General features: G+C 36.8%; 1 protein-coding gene across 2 annotated transcripts in view; it reads left to right on the top strand.

Annotated features, from left to right (window-relative positions):
* STAB1 (stabilin 1) overlaps positions 1-24,044 on the top strand; it is a 119,382-nt gene that overhangs the window by 27,511 nt on the left and 67,827 nt on the right. For both annotated transcript variants that reach the window (XM_039353898.1, XM_039353900.1), the window contains exons 11-23: positions 1,050-1,138; positions 2,633-2,755; positions 4,280-4,429; positions 5,944-6,006; positions 6,629-6,742; positions 15,354-15,407; positions 16,599-16,679; positions 16,934-17,092; positions 19,110-19,172; positions 20,716-20,817; positions 22,144-22,230; positions 23,014-23,125; positions 23,652-23,835. In XM_039353898.1, coding sequence (XP_039209832.1) covers positions 1,050-1,138; positions 2,633-2,755; positions 4,280-4,429; positions 5,944-6,006; positions 6,629-6,742; positions 15,354-15,407; positions 16,599-16,679; positions 16,934-17,092; positions 19,110-19,172; positions 20,716-20,817; positions 22,144-22,230; positions 23,014-23,125; positions 23,652-23,835 — 1,381 coding nt within the window. The remainder of the gene's footprint in view (positions 1-1,049; positions 1,139-2,632; positions 2,756-4,279; positions 4,430-5,943; positions 6,007-6,628; positions 6,743-15,353; positions 15,408-16,598; positions 16,680-16,933; positions 17,093-19,109; positions 19,173-20,715; positions 20,818-22,143; positions 22,231-23,013; positions 23,126-23,651; positions 23,836-24,044) is intronic.

The raw sequence follows: 24,044 nt of genomic DNA, 5'->3' as shown, positions 1-24,044 counted from the left end.
CTTCCTGACAGTTAGAACAATTAACCAGTGGAACAACCTGCCTCCAGAAGCAGTGAATGCTCCAACACTGGAGGTTTTTAAGAAGAGACTGGACAGCCATTTGTCTGAAATGGTATAGGGTTCCTGCCTGAGCAGGGGGTTGGACTAGATGATCTCCAAGGTCCCTTTCAACATTATTATTATTATTATTATTATTATTATTATTATTATTATTATTATTATTATTTGCACAGTCAGCCAGATGTTTAGACTGGATTTGGCATTTTTGTCTACCCTTGGAGTCCTTACCAAGGACTATTATTATTATTATTATTATTATTATTATTATTATTATTATTAAAAATATTCTAGTTGTTTCAGGTTGATTTCTCTGAATACATATTGTTATTGTAAGTGGGAAGAATCCTACTATACTCATGGCAGATATGTTTACTTAAAGGGTAGAAGCATTGATTAAATTAGCTTGTTAGCTAGGTCTCCTAACTTTATTTTTTTTATTGTCTTTAAAAAGAAGCCTTGATATCTAAGGATGCTAAAAAAATTTGGTGGGTTTTTCTTTCCTTTTGGGATGGATGTAAATGCTAAAAATACTTCAATATTATATTAATAAACTAAATACAGATTCCAAATATACCTAAAAGACTTTTCTAGCTATGAATATAGTAGACTTACATATTAAAATGGGAAATTAAGTATATGCTCTATCTTGCTTCCCTTTTGGTGGAAAATAGGTAAGTACTTGCATATGTTTCCTGGTCTGGGAAGTAGCAGCTGGGTGACCAGTGTTGATTGGGAAAATATTGTAGGGTATTGAGAAAGAGTTAAATGTCTCCCTCAACCTCTCAATCCAGTTCAGAGTTGCCCAAGTAGGGGATAGAAGAAGAAATATAATGAAGATGTCTTCATAAAAACTTCAACCTCCACATCTAGCTGAAGGCATTGCAAATAGAACATATATTCTGTTAAGGAAAATGCTTCCAGTAATATGTATGATTATTTAAGATATTCAGGTTTTTTTAAATGAATATGTGGTATGGATTTTTTAACAGGTAAGGGTTGTTCATTAATCCTGGAGAACTATGGGCCTTTCACAGTACTTGTGCCTACTGGATCCATCTTTCCTCGATATGACATCAGTGTAAGTACTCTTACCTCTTATTACTTTATTACTCCTGGTATTTGTGTCTGAAGTAAAACTACCACAGTCCTTCTTGAGCAGGATTATCAGTTCCATCAAGCTTTGTGCTCTTTTCATTTGGTATTTTTACTCACTGCATTTGTTTTTCAGAGACAATTACAATGGAGGGGAAGGGAGAGATAGAGGGATAATTATTTGCAGAACTTGCAAAGAAGGTGAAGCCTAGAAACCACAGTTTATCATAAGGCCACCAACACTCCACACATTCTTAGTTTCAACAGTAACCATCCACTGTGACACAAAAAGAACTGTGTCAAAACACTACAGTATATGGCAGAGTGAGAACTCACTGTAATACCCAAGAAGCTAAATAACTGGAGAGAAGGTACCTACATGAACAATTCATGCATAAGCATACAAGATGCCTGTATACAAGGAGAAATTGTTCATTGTTAAGATTGCTTGGAGGTGGGAGTTACTTCCAATGTAATCTACTGGATCCCCTGCTTGGATTGCCCCTGTGACAAACAGGAAGAAATTAACCACCAGATTGCAAGAACACAAGTAAGCAATCAGACAAGGCGATTCAAACTCATTGGTAGCCTCACATTACAATGAACAAGGACACATATTTAATTTTGCAGCTATTAAGATTGTTGGCCATGTAGGCACAAAAATAGCCAGGGAAATTATTGAAGCCTGGGAAATGGGCCCCTTGTCAGTTAACAGGAGTGCTGATAAGTAGCTTATTAGCTACTTAAGAACTTGACAGCACAAGGAAATAACAGCCAATTGCCATCCATCAACACACCAATCAGCCAATAGGAAAGTACCACAAAAATATGACTCACAGAATAGCCCAAAGCATGTATTCCAATAGAGAGAAGTTCCCTAAAGATGGGCTCTAGTATGAGTCCAAAAGCTTGGAAGAGTAAATCTCTAGTTCCAGTGACTGATCCAGATTCAATCTTGCATCATTTTCCTGGGACACGTATATTTGCCTTCATTTGTAAGGTGAATCTCCATCCAATGTCTTGTGATGCTGCCCTGCCAGGGGTCACAACACTTTCAGAAATGCTAATGTATAGGATGGCTCTCTCAGTCATATTTTATATATGCTAGAGATTCACAGTGATTATATTTTATTATTTTAAAAGTGACCTCAAAACTCATCTAAAGAAAAAAAAGTACCATAAAAAAACTTTCAAATGCAGTTGTCAGGTAATGTATCATCTTCATGTGTTATTTTAAAAAGAAATAAAATAATGAATTAAAGGAGAGTAAAAAATAGAGAAATGAACCAATATATATGTCATCGTAAGTTATTTGGTCTAATTTTGGATAAAGTGCTTGATATCTTTACAAAACCGATATGGAACATTACATATTAGTACATTAGTACAGATGCAGCTGAATAAAATAATAAAAATATTATACTCGGCTTGCTGCATACAGAGTAATGATTTTTTATTTTTATATCTCCTCTCCATGAAGGTCAGATATGCACAGGAATTCTGTAGGAGACATATAATAGCTGGGCAGCACTTGATAAAAGAAATGAGCGACACTCAGTATTTTTGGACATTATCTGGACATAAAGTGGAATTTCATGAAGAGGTAAATATTTTTTACAGACCTGAGATTCTACAAATAAAGCTATAGTTCAAAATACAAGTTTGTCCCTTCCTTCCTTCCTTCCTTCCTTCCTTCCTTCCTTCCTTCCTTCCTTCCTTCCTTCCTTCCTTCCTTCCTTCCTTCCTTCCTTCCCTTGTGAAATTTTAGATCAGTTTTAAATAGCCCAAGGAAAGGTGTCTAATGTTTTCCTTTACAATTATTATACTCAATATCACAATTATATTTCATTGATTTAATTCAAACATTATATTATATCCGGGAGCCTGTTTTGTGGACCGGGGGGGGGGGAGGGTAGACCTTTCAGAGATATTCCAGGTGGGTTTCAGAGGTGGCATCAGCCAAAGTCCCAGGGCAGAGGTGGAGATCTGGTGATCATCATCTGGAAATCTTTTATGATTTTCAAGGGCACTGTTCCATAGGTCACCAGATGTGAGATTCCATTCATTAGGTCGGGCTCTAGGAATCATTTGGGATTGTTGTTGTTGTACTAGCCTTCCTGAGCTCCTTGACTCCATTGCTGAGTTCAGTCTGTCTTCTCTAGGATCAGGGTCTGAGGGGGCTTGAGAGTTGGACGGATTATGGGCCTATCTCAGAACTTCCAGAGCCCAGCAGTGTAGTGATTAGGGCATGAATTAGTATATGATCCATTGATATATAAGATGTGGCTCTGCAAAAGCCACCTCCTCTATCTACCTCGTGAGCAGGAGAGTCCAAGATGGCCCTGTAGATTGTACAGAAGTCTCAGATCAGAGTCAATAATAAAATAGCTCCAGATTTGGGAGAGGGACAAAGCCTGTTCCTTCCCATTCCAACCTGTGCAGCCTCCGAGCACTGGATTAGGATGTTGCTGGAAAGCCAGGGACTGAAATATACAACTGGCTATCATTTATATATTGGTGATCCTGACCCCAATCCCAGCAGTCTCATGGAGGTGTTAAACAAAAGGGGATAGAGAGCTCAACTCTGCAGCAACCCCAAAGTGAGGGGCCCTGGGTGCAAGCTCTCCCTGCCTGTCATAACTGATTGAAAGCAGGCACAGAGAAGGAGGAGGATAACCAGTGTAAAACAGTGCCTCCATTCTCCACTGAAGCTAGTCCTAAGTAGGGATTCTCAACCTTGGCAACTTTAAGACTTGTGGACTTCAACTCCCAGAATTCCTCAGCCAGCTTTGCTGGCTGAGGAATTCTGGGAGTTGAAGTCCACAAGTCTTAAAGTTGCCAGGGTTGAGAACCCTTGTAAGGAAATCATGGTTGACAGTATCAAAAGTTGCTGAGAGTAAAGCAGCACAAGAATGGATGCACCATGCTTGCCCCTCTTCCACCATCAGTACAAATGACGAATGCCATCTCCAACCTAAATCCTGATCTAAAGCCCAACTGCACTCTACAATTCAAGAACAATAATTGCATTTTCAAGTATTAACAATTGCAATAAAATGTCAAAGCAATAATAAAACTTAATCGTAGAGGAATATTTACCATAGAAAAACCTTGTATTGCTCTCCAGCTGCAGCGCCATATCAGGTATAGGTACTTAGATACTCCAGACGAAATCAATTCCATCTCTTACTTCGATGGGCCAGCAGTTAATGGTATTATACATATTGGTGACCAAGTAAGGAAAATAAAGATCATGGACAACTTTGATAATGCTCAGGTATGGTGAATGTTCTTTTTCCTTATGAAAACAGAGTCATAGGCAGTACATGGGGATAATTCCTTAAACAAACTAGCTTTTAAGTATAGGTCACAACTGTATTTCTAACCTAGAATCAATCTAAAACAGACATGTCCAATTTGCATGTGGTCTGGATAGCTGGTAGTGTGGCCCCAAAAGATATAATAAAAATATTTTAAAAATGAAGGAAATTTATTTATATATGTTAACTATGTTTTATATGTGGCCCAAAAACAATTTCTCTATACTCAGCATGACCCAGGCAAGCCAAAAGTTGGACACCCATTATCTAAAGCCTTTCTAGTAGCACTTTTTTATACCACTGGATTGGTGTGAATGGTTTGACAATGTAAAGTTCCACACAACCCCTACTGCATAATATTAGATTTAGCAGGAAGCATATATCACTTAAAATATTATTTCCTACCATTTCCCCAAACTAATAAATGGTCCTGGGAAAATTGGGAATGTTGGAACAATGTAATGGGTAAACTCATAAAATGTTAGCCATTTCACAATGTTCTCTGCCATCTTCTTGAGACCAAAAGATACTAAATATGGCATTAGAAGTTACTGCTTTGTTGTGCACCATACAACTTCCTAAATAACTCTTTAATTGAAAGAAACTCCATAAAAACCTTGCTGGACACAATGGGAACCATGGAAGATATCTGGGAACTATATTTCCTTATATTTCCTATATTGGCTTATCCTTTATTTAAAATGTCAAGATTTTTCTCAACTATCTCTACCAGGAAGTTAAAAAAACACCCAGAAGAAGATGATGGCAAAACCACTTTGCATTGTTGCTAAGGAGCCATCATAGACAAACCAAATTGATTTAATATCCCTTTACATATCCTTTTTAACTCATCTTTAAAAAAATAAAACAAAACACTTGGGCATACAGAAATAGAGCAATCTTATATTACTTTTTGCTGGATCAATTCCTCTAAGTATTTCCACAGAATCACCAAGAAGCCTAAATATACAATATTTACAGAGAACAGTCAGTTGTTTCTTCTTGTATCAGTTTTTTTTTAAAAAAAATATTTAGTCTATCTTTCTAAAAGACATTGGCAAAACAGGAAACTGAGTATATACAAAAGTTATTATAGCACCATATTTATTTTAGTTCCATGATTTCTGGTAGATTTTTATCCTGTGGTGAACTATGGTTCAGATCTTCTATGTTGGTTCATATCTTGAAAGCTGCCTGAATTTAGGATATTTAGAATGCAGGATGCAAATGCTTCACATGTATAGATATGTATATTTAGTAACTTAGATGGTGCTGTCATCTTAGTTGCTAAGGAGTAAATTCTACTGAACTCAATGGAAGGGAAAACATTGGGAATACAACTCAAAGGTTTTCTGTACAGTAGTGATGGCACAGAGTAGAAAGAGGAGAGAGATGTGTCATTATTTGTTTGCATTTACATATTTCATAACTACGCTGTTTCATACTCATTCTAGTCCATCTGTTTTTGCAGAAAACAATTGCCGAAATTCTCGCTTCCATGGAGATTTCCATCCGATTTGAAACTATATTAGAAGTGAGTATCTCTCCCATATTCAGATGGGATAAAATGAATGCTGATACTGCTGCTTCTTTTTTTTGTCAGAAAAATGGTAGGTGTTGCGTTTTGACCATTTAATATTTTCATGACCCACAATAGGATACAGAATAAATGTTCCTTTTAAGAGACCAAACAAATGATTAACTATAATAAATGATAAATATCATTAAAATATTAGTAAAACTCATGAAGAATTTATTCATTTCCATAATGTTGCTTTTGGACTGTAAGAAATCCATCCTTTCTTTACACAAGAAACAGGATCAGGATTCCTTTTCTTCAAATGGTCTTCCTATCCATTGTCTGTGTGCAAAATTTTACTCAGGAACATTTGAATTGATCTGTCATTGGATCATTTTCAACTAAATGAAATTTCAACTTCACACCAAATCTTGATGAAATCAGTAATCAGTGAGCTACATAAGGCATTTGACTATTTTAATACTTTGACTGAATTGGAACTTTATCAGGAATGCTGAGTATAATTGGTTTGAATTATTTAGCTGCTTAGTATAATTTACACCTAGAAATGTTGGTTTTGTTAATTAATCATTTTACACTAAAGTTATCTAATGGCCGTGGACTTAATATTTTGCAGAATTGTGGTCTTCCATCAATTTTGGACGGTCCTGGACCTTTTACTGTGTTTGTCCCAAGTAATGAAGCAGTGGACAAATTAAGAGATGGAAGGCTAATTTATCTCTTCACAGAGGTGAGACTATCTTTGCTAATGAGTCTGAGGATTAAAAGGATATGAGTTTTCATTATGATCACACTCATAGATAGTTCATTTAGCCTATTGTTTTATCTTCCCAACATAGGAAACATTGGTAAATTAGGACAATCATAAAAATTGATACTGTATGCCTTCTTAAGGACAACATTCTATAAAATATCTAACTTATAGTTTGTTCAATAAGCCATTATTGTAAATATGGGTTTTTATTTTATCCTGTATCTGTTTTGTGCAGAATGCTGCTATTCGTTACAGAATTTAAATATTCTAATGTGAAATATCTAATGGAAGCTTTATATAGAGAGACAGATTTTAATGTTACTAAATCTTCTATATGTATACAGTGTATGCTTATTGTATACATATATGAACAACATAAATGCACATGCATAGAGAGATGTGGGAATTGCCACATTGGAGAATAATTATGCCTATTGAACATTTTAACCTAAAGTTTTACTGAAGGTAATTGCAACTTCCAAGGGAGAGTTCTCTAGTTTGAGTGTAACACCGAAAGTAGCATCTCCCATATACTGAAGAAAAGTATGGGTATCTTTAAGAGAACTTCTTGTGCCAATCTTAATACATGGATAGGTTCATATGTAGTCCATCAAATGACTTAGCCCTAAGCTATTTAGAATTTTAGAAATTAAACTCAACAGCTCAGATAGTGCCTGGAAATTGATATTTGTTTGTATCATTGGGGCTGAGGGTCTGAGAGTAGGGCTGGGCCTGTACATTTGTTGTTATTTTGAGGCTGATAGGTCTGTTTTATTGTGTGGTTTTTGTTTTTCTGGGGTTTTTTATGTGTTTATATTTTTTAACATTGTTAGCCATCCGGTGTCAGGAACTTGTGATGGACAGCCATATAAATCATATTTATTTATTTGTCAAGTTCATTTGCCACCCATCTCATAGTTCAGGCAATTCTGAGAAGCTTACATCAAGATAAAACAACATATAATAACAGTTATCAATATAAAATGGATTAAAATTTCAAAAATTAATACAAACTAAAAACAAAGGTTTGAAGGAGGGAGGGAGGTTACCTTCTCAGTTGATGATTACATAGATAGATAGATAGATAGATAGATAGATAGATAGATAGATAGATAGATAGACAGACAGACAGACAGACAGATAGATGTTTGTGTGTGTGTGTGTGTGTTTGTGTGTGTATTTGTGTGTGTGAGAGAGAGAGAGGGAGGGGAGAGAAAGATCTGGAAGGAGGGAGGAATGTTTCACAATTTGAATATACTCTCAAAACTCTGGGATATTAACCTGATATCAGTAGATGTTTAGAGTTAGGATTAGATCAATTTCCTTTAATCTAATGCAAAGCTCTTTGAAGATGGATAGACTTCAGGCTGGCTAGGAAATTCTTGGAGTTGAAGTCCAATCATCTTCAAGGTGCTGAGACTGAGAAACACTGATCTAATGAATGGAGGAAACACGTGGATCTCTCAAATTTAATTGGTGGTGGAAAGACATAACAATATTGACATCTTTCTGGGCAATCTTCTTGCTTTCAGTAGTTTTTTTTTTATTGAAAATTTTTTGAAAGTTTTACAAAAAAAAAACAACAACAACAAAAAATAAAACAACCCTCACCCAAACCCTCCCAAACCACCCCCCTCCACCCCCCCTCCCGAGCTTCCCAGAGCTGAAAATAGGCTTAATTAAAATTTTTAAAATCCTAAAATAATTAATCAACTTATAAGATAATTAACAATAAGATATATATAACAATAAAAACATAAGCATTAAGAAAAAAATACTTAAAAAAAAGGAAAAGAAAAGAAAGAAAAAAAGGAATAAAAGAAAAGAAAAGAAAGAGAGAATACAATCTATAAAATACAAATTTAAATACAAATTATGAAAAAGCTAGATGGTATTTCTTTATAGCCAATTTGTATTGTATAAAATTTATCCATTTTTCCCATACGGCAAAGAATTTCTCTTGTGATTGCTCCTTTAAGAAAGCCGAAATCTTTGCCATTTCCGCTAGATAAGAAACTTTAAAAAACCACTCTTGCAAGGTAGGCAAAGATTCCTTCTTCCAATATTGCCCTACTAACAGCCTTGCGGCTATAATTAAATTTAACATCAATATAGTCTCTTGAGTGTCACAATCGGTAACAATACCTAACAAAAATAATTGTGGGGTAAATTTTACCCTCCTTCTAAAAATTCTTTGAATATTCCACCATATCTTAATCCAAAAAGCTTTTATATTTTTACACGACCACCAGATATGATAGTAAGTAGCATCCAAACATCCACATCTCCAACATTTAGGCTGTAAGTCAGGATACATACGAGACATTTTTTGTGGATCAAGGTGCCATCTATAAAACATTTTATAAAAATTCTCCCTTAAGTTCTGGGCTTGCGTAAATTTAACATTTCTCACCCAGATAATTTCCCAGGTGTCCAATAGAACTGGTTCACCAAAATTTTGTGCCCATTTAATCATACAATCTTTAATTAATTCTGATTCTGAATCCAGTTCCACTAGAACCCCGTAAATTCTCTTAATATGAGTTCGCCTTTGATCTCTTACTTGTTTAAAGAGATTCTCATCTTCTCTAAGCAAGCCTGTATTGCTATCCATCTTCCATCTATCCACTATCTGTCTATATTGAAACCATGAATAGGTAATATTTTCGTGTACTAAATCTTCCAAAGATTTTAACTGCCAATTTTGACCATCCCATTTAAGTAATTGTGTATAAGAAACCCTATCCATTTTAACTCCTCTCCTTATCCCCTCTATCGCATGCCCAGGTATAGCCCATAATGGTATTTTAAAATCACTTTTATAATATTTCCTCCAAACCCGAAGTAGAGGAGTCCTTATAATATGAGATTTAAAAACCCGATCCACTTTTTTGTTAAAAATTAAATAGGCATGCCATCCAAAAAGTAAATCCCAACCCTCCAAATGGAGTATTTCTACATTTATTAAGTTTACCCAATCACTAATTAGTGTTAAAACCACAGCATCATAATATAATTTCAAATTCGGTACCTTGAGTCCACCTCTCTCACGGAAATCCTGCAAAATTTTGAGCTTTACCCTTGGTTTCTTCCCTGCCCAAATGAATTTATTGATACCTTTCTGCCATTCATTTAAATTAACCTCATTTTTTAAAATGGGTAACATTTGAAACAAAAAAAGAAATTTTGGTAAAACATTCATTTTAATCACTGCAATTCTTCCCATAAGAGATAACTGTAACTTCTCCCAATTCTTCAAATCTTTCTGTACCCTGACCCACAGCCTTTCATAATTATATTTATACAATTTTGCATTAGAAACAGACAGAGTAACCCCCAAATATTTTGTCTTATCAACAACCTCAAAGTCAGTCAAATTAACCAAAATCTGCTTGTCCAAATTAGTCATATTTTTAGGTAATATTTTAGTCTTATTATTATTAATTTTAAAACCCGAAACCCGTCCATATTGATAAATCAATTGTAGTAACTTTACTACAGAATAGGTAGGTTGAGACAAAGTAACCACCAAGTCATCTGCGAAAGCTCTTAACTTATATTCTTTTTTGTTAACTTCTATTCCCTTTATTTCCTGAGACTCTCGGATTTTAATCAGCAAAATTTCCAATGTTAAAACAAACAATAACGGTGACAATTGACAATAATTTGTGCCGTTTGTTTTTGATATATAGAACCAAAAGCTTGTAATATTTTTTCTCCAAAGTTCATCTCCTCAATTACTCTTAACATAAACTGCCAGTTCAATTGGTCAAAAGCTTTTTCAGCATCTAAAAATATCAGCCCAGCAGAAATTTGATTATTTTTATCTAAATATTCTAATAAATTAACAACTTGTCTAACATTATTTTTCATATACCTACCAGTTATAAAACCCGATTGATCCTTATGTATAAGCTGATGCAAAACCCTCATAAGCCTATTTGCTAAAATTTTTGTAAAAATCTTATAATCTACATTTAAGAGAGATATAGGCCTATAGTTCTTTGGTAAGGTAAGATCTTGATCCTCTTTTGGAATCAAGGATATAAAAGCACTGCGCCATGACGGAGGAATCTCTGAACCCTGTAATATATTATTAAAAAGCTCACATAAAGGTTGGGTCATCTCTTCTACTAAGGTTTTATAATAAGTGGATGTTAAACCATCTGTACCCGGTGCTTTACCTAGTTTTAATTGTTTAATAACTGTCACAATTTCCTCATTGGTAATTAAATCATTAATTTCTTGTTTCTGATCTTCTGTTAGTTTAGGGAAATTAGCCTCACTTAAGTAATTATTTATATCTAAAATTTGTACATTAGTACTCTTATATAATTTTTGGTAATAATCTAAAAAAGATTTCTTAATCAACTCCTTCTGATACACTAATTTGCCATTATAATTTATTTTATCTATAGTTCTCTGTCTCTGTTTCTTTCTTAATTGATAGGCCAACCATCTCCCTGGTTTCTTAGCATTACAAAATGTATTTTGTTTCATAAACAATAAATTAGTTGCAGTTTGATCAGCCATCAGCATGTTAAATTGTGTTTTTAACAACTTTATAGATTCTTTAATCTTTTCATCTGTAGGATTTAGAATCAGAGACTTTTCTTTTAATTTAATCTCATCTTCCAATTCCTTACGTTTCTGGATCTGCTTTTGTCTATGGACATTATTCATTTTTATCAGGATCCCACGCATAAAAGCTTTACCTGCATCCCATACCATTGATATTTATGTTCCCTTATGCATATTTAAAGCAAAATAATCCTTTAAACACTCCTTTAATTTTTGAACATTCCTTTCTTGTCTAAATAAGTTCTCATTCACCCTCCGGGATCTCCTCTCCTCTTTTTCATGAACCAGTTCCATCCAAACTGGACTATGATCCATCAATGACCTAGGAAAGATTTTTACATTCTTTACCCTGTTATATAAATCAGTTGTAATCAAGAAAAAATCAATTCTTGAAAAGGATTGATGTCTATCTGAAAAAAAGTAAAGTCTCTCTCCTCTTGGTTACGTTCACGCCAATAATCCCTCAGCTCCCAGTCCTCTTTCAGATCAAAGAAAGCTTTGGGTAATTTAGCCTGTTTAAAAAAAGTGGAAGAGCCTTTTTTATCCCTTTGTGTATCTAAAACACCATTCCAATCTCCCATTAATATCACAGATCTATAATCCAACGAAATTATTTTCTGGTGTAACAGTCTGTAAAATTGTTCCTGTTGTTGGTTTGGTGCATACAGTCCCACTATAAGTATTTTCTTACCATATAAATCCAGTTCAATCATAACATATCTTCCTTGAAGATCTGATTCTACCAGACGAACTGGTAGATTTTGCTTGACATAAATAACCACACCCCCTTTTTTCCCAGGGGCAGGAGATACAAAGTGAGATCCCAAACGAGCGTTGAGTAAATACTTTTGATCTTTAAGTTGAATATGAGTTTCCTGCAAACAAATAATGTCATTATTATGTTGCTTTAAATAGTAAAAAATTTTCTTTATTTTCTGAGGGGAATTAAGGCCGTTAACATTCCAGGTCAGGAACTTTGCCATCTCCCTTAACCAAAAGCCTGGAGAAGACTGCCTGAAGCTCTGCCATTGAGGAATGTGTTGCAGAACTCTTGGGTCTTGCTCCTCCCACCGGCATTGAAACACTTTCATGAGAAGATTCTTTAACTTCTTTCTTCTGTTGTTCCTTTTCCTTATGTCTATATGCTGCACGAGTCATTCTTTGCTCTTTGACCTCTGTTTGGCGCAGCCATTCCACCTGTGATTTTCCAGCAACCATCAAACCTAATCCTTCAGACTGCTGTTCCACCTCCTTGCCGCCCAGAGCTTTCTGAGTCATAGATGAAGATGAGCCTGCTCCCAGGACCGTATTATAGAACTCTTTGGCTTTAACAACTGTATTAAGTCTATAACGTGTCCCCGCATGGCTCAAAACAATACCCATCGGGATCTCCCATCTGAATGGCATCAATCTTATTTTAAGCTCATTAGCTAGAAAAGCAAAATCTTTTCTATTTCTTAAAATTTTAGATGGGATTTCCTTTAAAATGATAACATCTTGGGCAGCAATCTGGAATCTCTTGTTATAAAAAGCTTGTATGATTTCATTACGCAGAGATCTCTTTGCAAAGTAGATCACCACATCTCTTGGCAGGTTCTTTTGTTTCACAATCCAGGAATTAACTCTGTAAATTTTTTCCACTTCTCTACGTAATTCATCTTTATCCCTATTCAGAACAACAGCTAGATCATTAATCACCATCTCCATCAGATCTTGATTCATGTCTTCTTTGAGACCCCTGATTCTCAAAGCATATTCCATTTGCCTATACTGAGACATAAGAATATCCTCTTGTGAAGTTTCCATCTTTTTTTCCATATCTTGGAATTTGTCCTCAAGGAGATCTACTTTTTCTGCAATCCCTTCAACTCTGGAATCCAACTTCACAACCACAGAAGCCAATCCTGATAAAGCTGCAACTATGTCTTGCCTCAAAATAATATTATTCTCCACTAAAAGCTCCTTCATTTCCTCTTTAGTTTCAGATTTATTCTGTTCAAGAAGATCTTTCATTTCCTCTTTACTTTCAGATTTGTTCTGTTTAAGAAGGTCCTTCATTTCCTCTTTGCTTTCAGACTTGCTCTGTTCAAAAAGTTGCTTCATTTCCTCCCTGATTTGGGATACGCATTTCCCATTATATCTTTAATGTCTTGTGCAGATAAGCCTGGCAAGGGAGGAGAAGGTGGAGGTGTAACCTTAGGTTGCAGCACTGGTAGTGTAGCTTTAAGTTGTTGTTGTACGGTTGCAATTGCAGGAGAAGAAACCACCTTAGAAACTATAGAAGCTGGTTGTCTCTTTGAAGCCATTTTTTAAAAATCTTATTCTCTCTTTCTTTCTTCTTAAAAAAAAAATACTAAAATCCTAAGATTAGGAAAAAAGACCAGGGAGAGTGCAAGAAAAAAAAAACACTTCAAAACCTCCAAAACACTTTAAAAGAGAAAAAAAAAACTTAAAAGAAAAAAGGACTGTGCTATCCATAAGTTTCGTTTAAGTCTGTTCTTTCTTTCCGAAAAAAAAAGCACTTTCAAAACGCCATCTTACTTTCACTTTCACTCTCCACCACAAAAAAAACAAAAAGAAAATCAACATAAACTAAAAGAGGAATAAAAAGAAATAAAACTCTACACTCTAAGTAAAATCCTTTAAACAGTTCTGTCCGCTTTAAAAGTCACTCACCAGAAAATCTTAAACGCGGAGATGGTAGCGGCGTTTCGCTTTGTTTCCGAAGAAACAAAGACAGCTGGGAGGCGGAGAAAGCACGAACTCTGAGGGAACACTCTTTCTACCTCCCCCCCCAAAAAATCCAGGGGGGGTTAAGAGGTTCTACCTCTATTCGTGTAGTCTCTACCCCTTCCCTTCGCCCGGGAAGGGGATTTCGAGCCGCGGGCCAGCTGGTGTGCTCTGTGCTCCGCAGATCCAGGAGGATGGCTACAAAGTAGCCGCCATCATCGTCGCTGACCACCGGAAGCTCCCGCTTTCAGTAGTTTTTGACAGTAGTCTGTCTCTGCTGCTTTTTCTGCAACAAAATGAACTGTCTGGATAATAGCAGCAGAAGAATAAATGGCAAAAATAATGTTGTATATCAGCTGTCTATGATAGCAAAAATCGGGAATTTGGCCACAGCTTTTGTAACTAGCACATTTTATTAAAAGACATAGGCTCTTATATTAGGTAAATCGAAAGTCAGTCTGTATGCATTTTTTGGTAACATTGAGCAGAATGGCAAAGCATAATTTTAAATAAAATAAACATGCTTTTCCGCTGACTTAGTCTCAAGTAAAACTGTTTTTACAAGAGACTCCTGATAATGTAAGATTTGATTTAGAATACAGAAATTTAGAGGTATGGGGTTTAAATTGGAATGGGAAAGTCAGAATCTAATTGCAGAGTAGAGGAAGAATGATTGGTAGTAAGTACAGATAGGATCTTTATATATTTAACAATTAACCACCTCCTTCTCCTTCTCCTTCTCCTTCTCCTTCTCCTTCTCCTTCTCCTTCTCCTTCTCCTTCTCCTTCTTCTTCTTCTTCTTCTTCTTCTTCTTCTTCCATATCCGTTATCGGACGTTAACGATCATGTTGGTGATCCTGTTTTTATCAGCAGCCACACGAAAAAGTGCTGCTGAGTTTTGTCCAAACCAGTCCCTTAGATTTTGAATTCATGATGTTCTTCTTCTGCCTGGACCTCGTTTGCCTTCAATCTTTCCCTGGAGGATTAAATGGAGTATGCCATATTTTTCTGGGTGTTGCATCACAGCTTTTAATTTTCATTTTATCACTCTGATCCTTTTGCACTGGCCAATGCAAAAATCCCTTCTTATTAAATTCAAACTTTTTAGAGTAAAAATTAATTTGGTATATTCATACAAGTCATGCTGTCCTTCAGGAAGAAACTCTAGTTTTGCAATATAATTTACATGCACGCGAGATTGTTATTCACATTCTCTTGTGCAATCATCAGCCATTAAATCTAGGATTTTTTATAATTGTTTTTTTTCCTGTACTAGGGCATAAATAAGCTTCAGGAACTTGTGAAACATCATATCTATCCCACAGCAGCGGTAAGGTTGCTTTTGCTTTCCAAGTTTATTTCATCACTTTCACGTGTAATTTGCTCCTTGCCAAGGCTCTTGGACTGGTGAAGAGGAAACGCAGATGGACAAGAGGGTCTCCTAAAGTGCGATGTATTGCTTGAGACTAGGTCCCTTTCTTTAGGGAACTAGCACAATAAAAATAGAACAATAGGAGCAAGCATGCCATTTATACCATGCTACTGCAAGTCTTTTCAAAAGAGATTTATAGTTATTAAACTAAATCTATTTGTTTAAAACTAATTGAAACAAACAGGAGCAGTTTTCATTTTTGCCCAGTAAGAAACCGCTGTTTGTGGCTCAATTATTGAATTTTAAATATGTATCTTAATCTTCTGCATGGCCTCTTCACGCAAAAGAGGTTGTTGGAAACATGCAGAAGAGCCTTCATCTTGCAGTGGATAGACAATGGCTAGAATGATGATGATCTTAATCTTAAAACATTTTCCCAGGCAGTAACTTCTCATGCTCCTTTGTAAACTAGGTTCTAACATTACATGTTCTCAGACCACTTAACATGTCCTATATGGACAAAACCTCTACTAGTCTCCTGAAATTGTCTCCTGAGCCTTGTAATTTTCAGTTCAAAATTATAATTGGACCCTCTCCATATTTATTCTCAAGTAATCGCACTGTAATTTCAATCAATGTCTAAGAGATTACACGTGATCATGGGAGGATCCCTGTTTGGATCAAGACCATGGAGTTAAGGAAAAGGTTGTGACTCCACCAGAAGGATTTCAGCTAGGTCAGCGGTTCTCAACCTATGGGTCGCGACCCCATTTGGGGTCGAACGACCATTTTACGGGGGTTGCCAAACAACGCGATCCGCCATTTTTCCCCCTCAGGGGGCGCCGCTGCGCATGTGCGCCCGCATGGGGGTGGTGCCGCGCATGCACGCCGCGCATGGGGGTGGCACAGCGCATGCGCGCCGCGTCCGTGTGACAGGGGTTGCCGTCACACAAAGGTTGAGAACCGCTGAGCTAGGTGAATCTCTAGTGAGAAAGCAACCAGGAACCCAAGTAATTCTCTGGCCATAATGAAAGTGGCGGTGAACTGAACATATTAGTCCAAGGCTGAACATCTGAGAATGTTAATTGTATGTGAGATGGGCAGCTATATAAATCAAGTAAATATATGAATAAATTCAATCTTTTCCAGGTCTATGTGGAAAGACTAATAATGATGCCACATATTGTGACCATGGCAAACCAATTACTGACAGTTGAGATCAGTAACGATGTAAGTACCATTGCACTGAAATTCCTAGAATATTACTATCCTATCTAACTGGATAGCAAACTGGAGAAGTTGCCCATGATTCTGACTACATTCCAGGGACAGTAGCTGGCAGGTTTATGTACAAATTCTTTTTATGCGTAGCATTCTCCAATATTGAGTTATCCCAATACCTTGACAGGGTCTACTTTACACAGATGTATTTTGATGACTTCTGGCAATGCAGTGAGCAAATGCTTTTTTTTTTCTTACTCCAGGGAAGGATTCTGTTGGATCATTCCAAGGTTATGATAAGCAAGATGAATATTTTGGCTTCAAATGGTATTATTCATATCTTGGATGGTGTCTTGATTCCTTCATCTATACTCCCTATTCTGCCAAAGAAATGTAATGAAGTACATTATAAAGTTGTGAAGGTAAACCAAGGATATCCAATTTTCTCTTTCTCTTGTTTGTTTTTACCATATATTAGATAGAAAGGTCTTGGGGTGATGAGAAAAGACTACATTCTGTCAAGACAAACCGGTCTGTTCCCCTGGTATAAGATGGTTATTTGTGGACCTGCCAATTCTAGCAGCCATTTTCTCCATGTACTTTTTCTGCAAATTCAGCTTCCTCCCCCCATGAATTTCCTCCTGTTACTCCAAGTCTAAAAGATAATGAATGTTTGTCTATGTACATATTATACCTAGACTATTTTTAACCTCAAAAGCCATTTGGCTCTTCAGAGGCCACCATACTGCATTTCCTGTGAGAATTAGCCTTTCCTGTTGACTCAGCCTCTGCCATTTAGCTTGATAAAGATTCAGCACCTTTCTGAAAACATCTGCTTCCTCTTGCTTATACAGAGAAGTAGCCAGGCTTTGAGACATTGATCTTACATAGACACTGTTGCAGCCTTTGCAGCTGTTCCCGTGGATGCTACAGGACAGATTTATTATTATTATTATTATTATTATTATTATTATTATTATTATTATTATTACAAAAACATTGAAACATTTCTCATCTGGTGTTACCTACAAGCTGTAAAAGGAGAGCATATTTTTTAAGATGTTTAGTACGATTTAAGCAGCAAAAAGAAATATGCAAAATTGCATTAGAAATACTGCATGCTTAGTAGAAAATAAGCGGTTTCATAATTTTTGTTATAATATGCTGAATATTTCCTCTACATTTTGTCACACAAACTCATTTCCCTTTTACTCAAAGAAAAACATTTAGTGACATTCTGATGGATGAAGTGGGATGGGGCAGGGGTTCTCCCCTGGCTTTAGAGTTGTTTTGAATTGGATTTTTGCTTTCTTTCTTTAATAGTACAGAGAGAAAAAAGAAAAGAAATGTTTAAAAATAGCAAAAAGTGAAAGTGAGAAAGAGGAAAGGCAATGCAGTTGAAACAAAAGCATACAAACATTGATTTCTGACTTTTTTTTTTTTTTTACAGAAGATACATTAAAATTATTGTAAATAGAGGGGTATGTATCTGTAACCCTTAAGGAATTCAGGAGCAATCTTTAGCTCAGAGCAAGGAAACATTTGGCAGGTATAATTTTCCTCATAATCATAGACCTGAGGAAAGAGTGTCAATCAGTTTTTCCCTAAATTGCTAAAGAGATGACTGGACCACAATCAGGCTGATCTGAGGAAGTAACATGTCCCTCTGTAGACATAATTCAAGTTTTCTTATTGCAAGCTCCTTATGAGCTGGAATTAAGTGCTGGGTGTTACTGAGTTGCCAGGCTACTGAATTAACCTTAACTCTTAAACCTTCTAAGGCTACAAAGCCTTCAATTTATCCAGCAAAGCAAGAGATGGCTTGATGATCGTATTTCTCATCCCCCAGCAACCAGTTTTTTTATTTAAATTAAAAAGTCAATTAAAACAGCTGATAAGCGGCAGAAATAAAATTCCTTCCAATATTAGAGAATCTATGTAGCTGAGGGTTAATAAGTTGAGTTTTTGTGTGCTTTGCAGGTTGTTTTCCTGCAGATGGTTTATTACCAGACTAATATTGATGGTGTAATGTAACCCTGTAATAAAGCATGTGCAGATCAGAGAACACATGAATTCAATAAATCAGAGAACACAAGAACTCAATAAAATTCCTGAATGGACCATATTGCAATTTTTTCTTACAGTAGATGCATGTTTTCTGTGATGACGGGGGATTTTTCATGGATTTATCACTGAGCAGAACAATGAAGATGTCTATGAAATAACATATCAGTCTATGTTATCTTTATGTTCAGCATGGGAGGGGAATAGATGATCATGTAATTCTGTTTTAAATTAATTTTGCTTATGCATAATCTGCAGAATATCTTTCTTCAGTCTGGCAGCTGTGATGGCAGCTATAAGCTTAGCAACACAACATTTTTAAAAAATCTATTAATCAATCAATTAATTGCTTCTTATCCTTGGCTTTTATTACAGGGTTCTTGTGTGGATTGTAAGCTCCTTAATAGCAGCATTTGTCCTCCTGGGAGCAAAACTATGGTAACTGGCACTGATTTTTCTGTATGATGATTGTGCTGTGCATGGGCTGCTGTATTTTGTGACCCTGTCATGGGAAACGTTAATGCTAATAATAATGCTAATAAATAGCATGAATATTAGCTATCATGATTTCTACTTGCAGCCTTGAAACCTTCCAGATTTTGATACTTTGGTGAAGTCAGCCCTTTCAAATATAATTCTAAATAGGAGACATATGTTCAGCAGTTACCCAGCATTATATAAACAAACCAGGAAGGAAATAAAAAGTTGATCAAAATCAGTACAGGGCAGAATCAGCCTTTCTTCTGCATTGACATCTTTGAGGTCAAATTAATATAGGCTTGAAAAGGTCTGCTTTGGCTGGCGTCAGCTGGAAGGACTCCAGTTATTTGAACTGCTTTTTGTTTGTTCATGTTTAGCTGTTAAATTTCAGTCCTCTTGCAATTGCTGTTCTAGCTTTTCTGTCAGTTCTGGAACAGCGGGTTGATTATAGCAATTGAGACAATGGTGATTTCCAAGGATTTATCATGAATTGTTATAATGCTGGTTGTACTTCAACAGTATCAAAGATGATTTACATTAGAACAACCGAGCAAGCTTGTATGCTGCCGAAGCTGCAAATACATATTTCTTAGAGCCATTGTACCTGCAAAATACTATTCTATGGGACATTTTTAACCGTGAATTGACTGCTGCTTACATTTTAGATATTTCAGTTCTTTAGAACAAGCCCTGGTTAGTCCTTGAAGTGCTCCTTGCTTAAAAAAGAAAAAGAGAGAGTTTTTATACAAGGTTTTCTGAAATTGTGTATTAAAAAGCAGAATACAAAATTATGCTGAAAGCTCTGTTCTTCTATAATATTGTTTTGCTGAAATAAGTGAATTTACAGTAGAATTCTCCAACATTCTCTAAAATTGCATCCAGAATGATATCTGCCTTCTTCCCCATCTCTGTCCAGAATAGATGACTACCTTGTGATGTGTTGGCTCCTAATCAAAAAACAAAAAAAACCAACAAAAAAAACCTTGCTTGCAACACAATTTCTGTTATGTCTTCCTTGTTCTTTCTCAGTGGTGGCGAACCTATGGCACGCGTGCCAGAGGCGGCACTCAGAGCCCTCTCTGTGGGCACACGTGCCATTGCCCCATCAGAGTTTGCCAGAGTAGTGAGCACATGGCATTTGGAAGCGACAGGGCAGGAAGTGAGAGAGCAAGCAGCGTTGGCCCCCCAGGGATGCAGCCCTGGCACTTTGCGATAAATAAATGGGTTTTAGGTTGCAGTTTGGGCACTCAGTCTCTGAAAGGTTCACCATCACTGTTCTATCTCTTTGTGAGGTAAACCAGAGAGGTATCTTGAAAAGCATGATTTCTCTTGCCTGTTAGAGGGGGAACTTTCTTGGCTTTAGCTGTTTGTAGCTTTCCTTATAACTTTGCCTCTCCATGAACATTTATTGGCTAGCAAAAGATGATGGAACCTATGTAAAAACATGGAATATATATATGAATCATGCTATTTTAATTGTAATTTGTTTTGCTTCCAAAAGGAAGACAAGGCTTTTTCAACAGAGTGTGTTTATATTCATGATCCACTTGGTTTGAATGTTCTGAGAAAGGGTTGCCAACAATATTGCAATCTGACTGAAGTGGTAAGTATGAGATACCCAGCAGGGAACACTTATTATGAAATGCCATGTTTCCCTCATTCCAAAATTTATTCTGTAGATACCTTGCCTAAATCTGGATGCTTTCCTATTTACCATTTGTAACTAGTTTGCCACATAAGCATTAAGTATTTTAAAATACTTATACAAAGATTAAAGACTTCCCTAGGTTTGTTCACCTCTTTCTATTTTGTGTGGCTGAAGTTGCTTTGGATATATAAAGATCCCAGTGTGAACTTAAATGCGCACACACTTCCTTTCTCTCACAACATCACCTATATTCATACAAGAAATAGCAAAAGGAAGTTCTCCCCTCCTTCCCCCATAGATCAGGGGTGTCTGCAGGGTGTGCATTGCGCAGTGGAAATGGGCAGAGTTTCAATTGTACCATTACAACCATCATCTTGACCATATGGTGTGTATGAGGTATTGTCAAAGAATTTGGGATAGCTGCCTTGCATTTTGCCTTGCATTTTGTTTTTAGTTCAAAGATTTAGGGAGTACCAGAGAATGACTCTGGGTCAATACTCACTTGTTCTCCTTCCTGCCCAAATAAAAGATCCATTTGTTACATAACTCACCTTGTTAAAAGATCTGGGCCTCTTTATTAAGGCAAAATAAAGAAAGGCAAAACCAATATTTGTCTTCCCTTGAGTTGAATGTCTATGGAAGTTCTCAGTTATCCAGGTCACGGTGGTCTCAAAGGTGCCTTTTCAAAAGGCAGCTGGACTTTCTTTGTTTTTCCTTGAAGACTTTTCACTACTCATCCAAGAAGCTTCATCAGTTTTGGCAGGATGGTGAGGGCAATGGAAAGATTAGTTCCAACAGGATGGTGGGGGAATGGAAGAATCATATTTCTTATTCATGAGATAAGACACCACCTATCTCCTGTCTACAACATAGTTCTTTCAGCAGTTCCATGAAGGTTCCACACTCATTTGCACTCTGATTCAGGTGACCTTGAGGGCACAGATAAAACCCCCAAGTGGCCTCAATGGCTCTCAGAGAGAGTGCTAATCATTAAATGACTGCAAAAGAATACAATTCTTCCATTCCCCCCACCCCATCAAAACTAATCCTTCCATCCATCCAACCATCCTGCCAGAACTGGATGAGAAGTGAAACGACTTCAAGGAAAAACAAAGGAAATCCAGTTGCCTGTTGAAAAGGCACCTTTGAGACTTCCCTTGGGTTGCTCTCTGGGGGGAGGGGGAGGGGGGAGGGGAGGGGAGGGTGTAGCTATACCTTGATAAAGGAAGAAGAATGGCACATTGAAGACTTTTTTTTTGCTCTTGTGTATTTATTTAAAAGAAACCTGGATGCTGCAAAGGGTTTTTTGGTCCTTCCTGCACCCAGTGTCCTGGTGGATATAGCAATCCATGCTACAACAAAGGAAGTGTAAGTATATGAGAGATAAGAGGCAGGGGAAAAGAATAAATGATAGCGCAGATATAAGCAATCAAGAGAGACTAATGGACGAGTCAGTTAGCAGCTTATCTCATAGCACTTTACCAGCTGACAAAAAAAATCTGAAAGAAGCATTTTAAAGCATTCCAGGAGACTCCATTCCAATGAACTCACTGTAAACAGGGCTAAGAAATTCTTATTACATTCTTATTGATTTCTTATTTCAAGATAAAGGAATCCAAGCCTTAGAGATGCTTTTCTGAAATCTGTGTAGCTTTTTGACTCAGCCTTCCATCCTTCCGAGAGTCGGTAAAATGAGGGTCCAGATTGTTGGGGGCAATATGCTGACTCTGTAAACCGCTTAGAGGGGGGGGGGACAGAAAGCACTGTGAAGTGGGACAGAAATCGAAGTGCTAAGAACTATTCTGCTTCCTTGATCTTGCCCAGCAGCCCAGGGCTCTATGAAGTGGCACAGAATTCTTAGCCATGTATTAAGTAACACTATTAGGAAAATAGTTGCAAGAAACTTGCAGATGCATGCCGTTGAACTTTGCAAAGATCAGGGAAGAAAAGGAATTGACTGAAAACAAATGTCATTACTTCAGCCCCCAAAGAATTTAATATGTATATACAGAGTATGGCTACATTAAGGATCCGAAGTCATTTATAAATGAGACTTGACTAGGTCAGGAGAATGGTCTTGTAGTAAGCTGACAGAAAGAGCAAATCATCTCCTGTAACATGACACTGGAATCTGATATTTTCCCCCCCCAGTGTAATGACGGCATTCTCGGAAATGGTCAATGCAACTGCAACGATGGCTTCAAAGGAATTGCCTGCCACATCTGCACAAACCCAAACAAGCACGGGGAGAACTGCACTGAAGGTCTGAGACACAAATCAGGCAGGAAGGCACTGAGACAAGTGGAGATATTTTGCTGCCTGAAGCAGAGCTAGAAATAGCATCCTCTTTTCTATATCCAGGTGCTTAATACCCAAGCCTGGTAAATTTATCCTGGTGCTTGAGAGAAAAGGAAAAGACGCCACAAGCTTCCTTTGCCTGGAAGTAAAAATAAATGAAATAATAATGTACAATTAGGTAACTGTCTGAAATGCATAGGGTCTCCTGCTTGAGCAGGGGGTTAGACTAGAAGACCTCCAGATTCCCTTCCAGTTCTATTCTGATTGATTGATTGAACTTGCCACCCCCATCCCTAATGACCAGAAGTGACCTGTTTTTATGCAATATCTTAGCCTACACTAATCATCTGTCTTTTACAGTCAGCACAACAAAGCAGAAAGGGAACTCCACGCCATTATACAGGTTAAATGTCATTAAAGGTGTTCAAGAAATCCCAGAATTATAATTTAAATGATTAAGTTTTATCTTTCTTTTCTGTTTGCAATGGAAGATTGTGACTGCATCCATGGAATTTGTGACAACAGACCAGGAAGCAGAGGTGTGTGCCAGAGAGGGACGTGTACAGATGGCTACATCGGTGAATTTTGTGACATACACACTCACAGATGTGAATCTGACACTCTGACCTTTTACTGCCATGGCCATGCCACCTGCACTGTGAATGACACTGCAAAGTGAGTCCTTGTAGGATGCATCTGAGATCAGAGTCCTTAGTTTGATTGGGGAAAGGCATAAATCACCACTGAAAAATCTTGCATTCATATTTAATCTCTTGACTGAAAGAAATTTATGGAAATTTAAAGGCATGATGGTGTAATGTTGTTCATCCTTCTTCCTTTGAAAAGCAACCTTAGTAAAAATAGGGAATGCAACAGAACAGTGT

The sequence above is a fragment of the Crotalus tigris genome, unplaced genomic scaffold (genome assembly GCF_016545835.1).
Source record: "Crotalus tigris isolate CLP2741 ecotype Arizona unplaced genomic scaffold, ASM1654583v1 scf7180000018537.1059022, whole genome shotgun sequence".
NCBI lineage: Eukaryota > Metazoa > Chordata > Lepidosauria > Squamata > Viperidae > Crotalus > Crotalus tigris.
Note: the sequence above shows the minus strand (reverse complement) of the source record. Positions and strands in the feature narration are given on the sequence as shown.